General features: G+C 40.3%; 1 protein-coding gene across 1 annotated transcript in view; it reads left to right on the forward strand.

Moving 5' to 3' along the window:
- The window catches only part of LOC107100527 (NADPH oxidase 5-like), a 17,221-nt gene that overhangs the window by 8,784 nt on the left and 4,348 nt on the right, over positions 1-4,089 (forward strand). The window contains exons 2-4 of the mRNA XM_015399041.1: positions 1,811-1,895; positions 1,976-2,075; positions 2,371-2,537. Of these exons, the coding sequence (XP_015254527.1) occupies positions 1,811-1,895; positions 1,976-2,075; positions 2,371-2,537 (352 nt within the window). The remainder of the gene's footprint in view (positions 1-1,810; positions 1,896-1,975; positions 2,076-2,370; positions 2,538-4,089) is intronic.

The following is a 4,089-nucleotide window of genomic DNA, read 5'->3' on the forward strand; positions in this document are numbered from 1 at the left end:
CCGCCATGCAAATTTCTTTGTGATAAGCTTTACTAATTTATTATGTTCCTTCAAAGAAAAAATAATTAACTAACCAGAACAAATTAACTAACCAAGACCAGTTAACTTACCGGACCAGTGTTATGCAGAGAAATACCTCCCCCCTTGCACACCAAAGAGAAAACAGATTGAAATATGAACAAAAAGGGAACTTTTAAACATATTGTTAATGTTTTCATATTGCGCATTGCATGCATGGATGCCCTACAATTGAGAGTTTTGGTGGACGGATAAATGCAGAGAATTACCTCCCCTGTCGCTGGAGCATGCATCACCCTACATTCTCGCACATTGATGAGATAACAGATTGAAGTGAGTGAAAAAGGGAATAGAAGCAATAAGCTGACCAGGAATAGTTAGGTAACCACAGGACATTTTAACAGACCAGGACCAATTAACTGTTCAAGAACAGTATAATAACCAGGAATAGTTAACTGACCTGAACCAGTTAACTATTCAGGGCCAGTAAACTAACCAGGACTACTAAACTGACCAGAATACGATTTACTATTCAGGACCAATTAGCTGACCATGACCAGTTTACTAACCAGGACCACTTAACTATCCAGGACCAGTTTACTGACCAGGACCACTAAACTATGCAGGACCCCTAAACCGACCAGAACCAGTTTACTATTCAGGACTAATAAACTAATAAGGAAAAGTTAACTGACCTGGACTTGTTAAGTAACCAGGACTATTTAACAGATAAGGACCACTTAACTATTCAGGACCAGTACACCAACCAGGACCACTTAACTGTTCAGGACCAGTAAACTAACCAGGAATAGTTAACTGGCCCTGAATAGTTAAGTGACCAGGACCGCTTAACAGTTCAGGGTCAGTTAACTGTTCAAGATCAGTTAACTATCCAGGACCAGTTAACTATTCAGGACCAGTAAACTAACCAGGACCAGTTAATTGGCATGGACTAATTAAGTAACAAGGACCAGTTAACTATTCAAGATCAGTTAACTGACCAGGAACAGTTAGGTATTCAGGATCAGAAAACTCACCAAGACTAGTTAACTGACCATAATCAGTTAACTGTTCAGGACCAGTAAACTGACCTGGACTATTTAGGTAAACAGGACCAGTTAACTAACCAGGACTAGTTAACTGAGCAGAACCCCTTTAACTGACCTAACTAAATAAGTAAGAAGGACTGGTTAACTAACCAAGACCAGTTAATTGACATGGAATGGTTAAGTAACCAGGACCAGTTAATTGACCATGGCCATTTTAATAATTAAGGACCAGTTAACTAACCAGGACTAGTTAACTGAGCAGAACCCTTTTAACTGACCTAACTAGATAAGTAAGAAGGATTGGTTAACTAACCAAGACCAGTCAATTGACATTGAATGGTTAAGTAACCAGGACCAGTTAATTGACATGGAATGGTTAAGTAACCAGGACCAGTTAATTGACATGGAATGGTTAAGTAACCAGGACCAGTTAATTGACCATGGCCATTTTAATAATTAAGGACCAGTTAACTAACCAGGACTAGTTAACTGAGCAGAACCCTTTTAACTGACCTAACTAGATAAGTAAGAAGGACTGGTTAACTAACCAAGACCAGTCAATTGACATGGAATGGTTAAGTAACCAGGACCAGTTAATTGACCGTGGCCATTTTAATAATTAAGGATCAGTTCACTAACCAGGACTAGTTTTCTGGTGGAATCCAGAGCCGTTATAATTTTTGCTCGTGTCGGAGGTTAAATCAGAGCCACCTGTCTCTAATCAAGCCGTGGTTTGAACTCAGGTACCGCATGAGGAAGCACAACTGTCCCAACTGCAACTACTCCTGGTGTGAAAACATCAAAGACAACGACATGGAGCTGCGTAAAGTAAGACCAGCAGCGGGATGAAACACTAACTTGTCCGACCTGATGGAGCAGAACTGCTTCTCTCTGTTTCCGCCTCGCAGGTCGACTTCATCTGGATCAACAGAGACCAGCGTTCCTTCGAATGGTTCGTTAGTTTGCTCACCAAACTGGAGATGGACCAGGCTGATGGCGAGCCAGAGGGTGAGAGAAAACAGATGAGTAGCTAAACTGCTGCATGTCTGCAGGACCAGAGAAAGAATAAATCCAGATATTTTCCCATGATTTCAGTCAGACTGAGGGCTGGGATATAGATCTGTTGTAAATGGTTTCTAATGGCAGGTCATTAGGGCTGCTGCTCAGGACAGAAACACACTGAGGCAGTTAGCAGTTAACCCTCACTCACCTAATCAATCCAAACATTTAACTATCAGTCTGTGCTCATTGCTGCAGCCTTAGAGGAGTCACTGGGTTTATTAACACAGCTGCTGTCTTTCAGGGCGCTTCCTGGAGATGCACATGTACATGACATCAGCTCTTGGCAAGAACGACATGAAGGCCATCGGCCTGCAGATGGCGCTCGACCTTCTGGCCAAGAAAGAGGAGAAAGACTCCATCACAGGCCTGAAGACCAGAACTCAGCCAGGCCGACCCGAATGGGGGAAGGTGAGGCCCTTCTTGTATCTAATCCACCAGAACCGATGATGATGATGATGATGATGATGCACTTCTTGAACAATCTGTTAGTTTGAGTTCAAATTATTTATTCTATCAAGAAACAAGAATTAGAGCAGAAGGATCCATAAGGTTTTAGAGACTTCAGAGTGTCAGCCGTCCAGTTTGAGTCGTCATAAAATTTATAATTTTCATAGAGAGGATCTAAAAAACACACATGAACTAGTTCTCTCTGATCTCTCTCATTTTATCCTTAACTAACTTCTAAATACAAATGTAGGCAAGGGAACTTTATTTCTATAGTACAATTCAGTAAAAGGACAATTCAAAGTAATACACATGATTAAACAATAAAATAGAAAACAAAATCAAAGCAGAATCAAAGCAGGTAATGATAAAAACATGATAAAAGCAGGTACTAAAACAAACTAAACAGCTGTAGGTTGTGATAAGCAGATGAGAGTCATCTCCTTTCCTACTTTTAATCAGTTAATGACTGTTCTGATTTTATGTTTTTATTGTCTATTGAAATTTGATTATTGGTCTGTGAACACGCCCATCTGGCTGTTTGTTAGGAACTGAAATGAATTCAATTCAGTTTATTTCTTGAGACCCAATTCAGAACACATGTCATCTCAATGCACTTTACAGGGACAATTCAACCAGATCATTCAGTCAAATTGATTCAAAGTTTTCTATCTAACGAAAGCCGTTTGACTGCATCGACTCATTGACTCCAAGGCAATTCCTCACACTAAGCATGCTTGTAGCGACAGTAGAGAGAAAAAACTTACTTTTAACAGAAAGAAACCTCCAGCAGAAGCAGGCTCAGTGTGAGCGGCCATCTGCTGAGGTCGACTGGGGTTCAAAGAGATGGAAGCAGACATAGAAAAAGAAGGGGGCCCCCTTCCAGGAAACAAACAACCAGGCCTGGGTCCGAGCCAGGTCCCATGTCAGGGGATGAAGAAGAGCACATCTAATTAGTCACAGTCTGAGAAACGGGACAACACTGAAAAAGGTCAAACAGGTCAAGCTCCAACATCTATAAACAAAGGTGTTGATGGCAGCAGCACAGCTGATAGTTCTTTACAGGATGGCGTCACAGCCAAACAGGAACAGACTATATCTATAAAGCCACTATGAGAAAAAGCAGAGAGAGCATAATATTAGAGATTGAATTCTGCAGAATGGGAGAATAGAGATAGAATGATGAAAAAGGGGTCCCTATGTCCTCCAGCAGTCTAAGCCTATAGCAGCAGAACTATAGAGATAACTCTGGATAACCTGAGCCACTCTAACTAGAAGCTTTATCAAAAAGAAAAGTTTTAAGTCTAGCCTTAAAAGTAGACAGCTTTTAGTTAAAATCATGTTTAAACATTTACTCTGCACATATATGGGATAAATTAACAAAAGCTTCCTTTCAAAATATAAGAATGTATTCTAAAAACCTCAAATCCAGGGTAAACATATTTCAGCTAAAAAAATTTTACAAATCAACAGTTTCTCAACTAAAACTGTTTAGTTGATTTGAATGATGGGTGAA

The sequence above is a fragment of the Cyprinodon variegatus genome, unplaced genomic scaffold (genome assembly GCF_000732505.1).
Source record: "Cyprinodon variegatus isolate N-32 unplaced genomic scaffold, C_variegatus-1.0 Scaffold984, whole genome shotgun sequence".
Classification (NCBI taxonomy): Eukaryota; Metazoa; Chordata; class Actinopteri; order Cyprinodontiformes; family Cyprinodontidae; genus Cyprinodon; species Cyprinodon variegatus.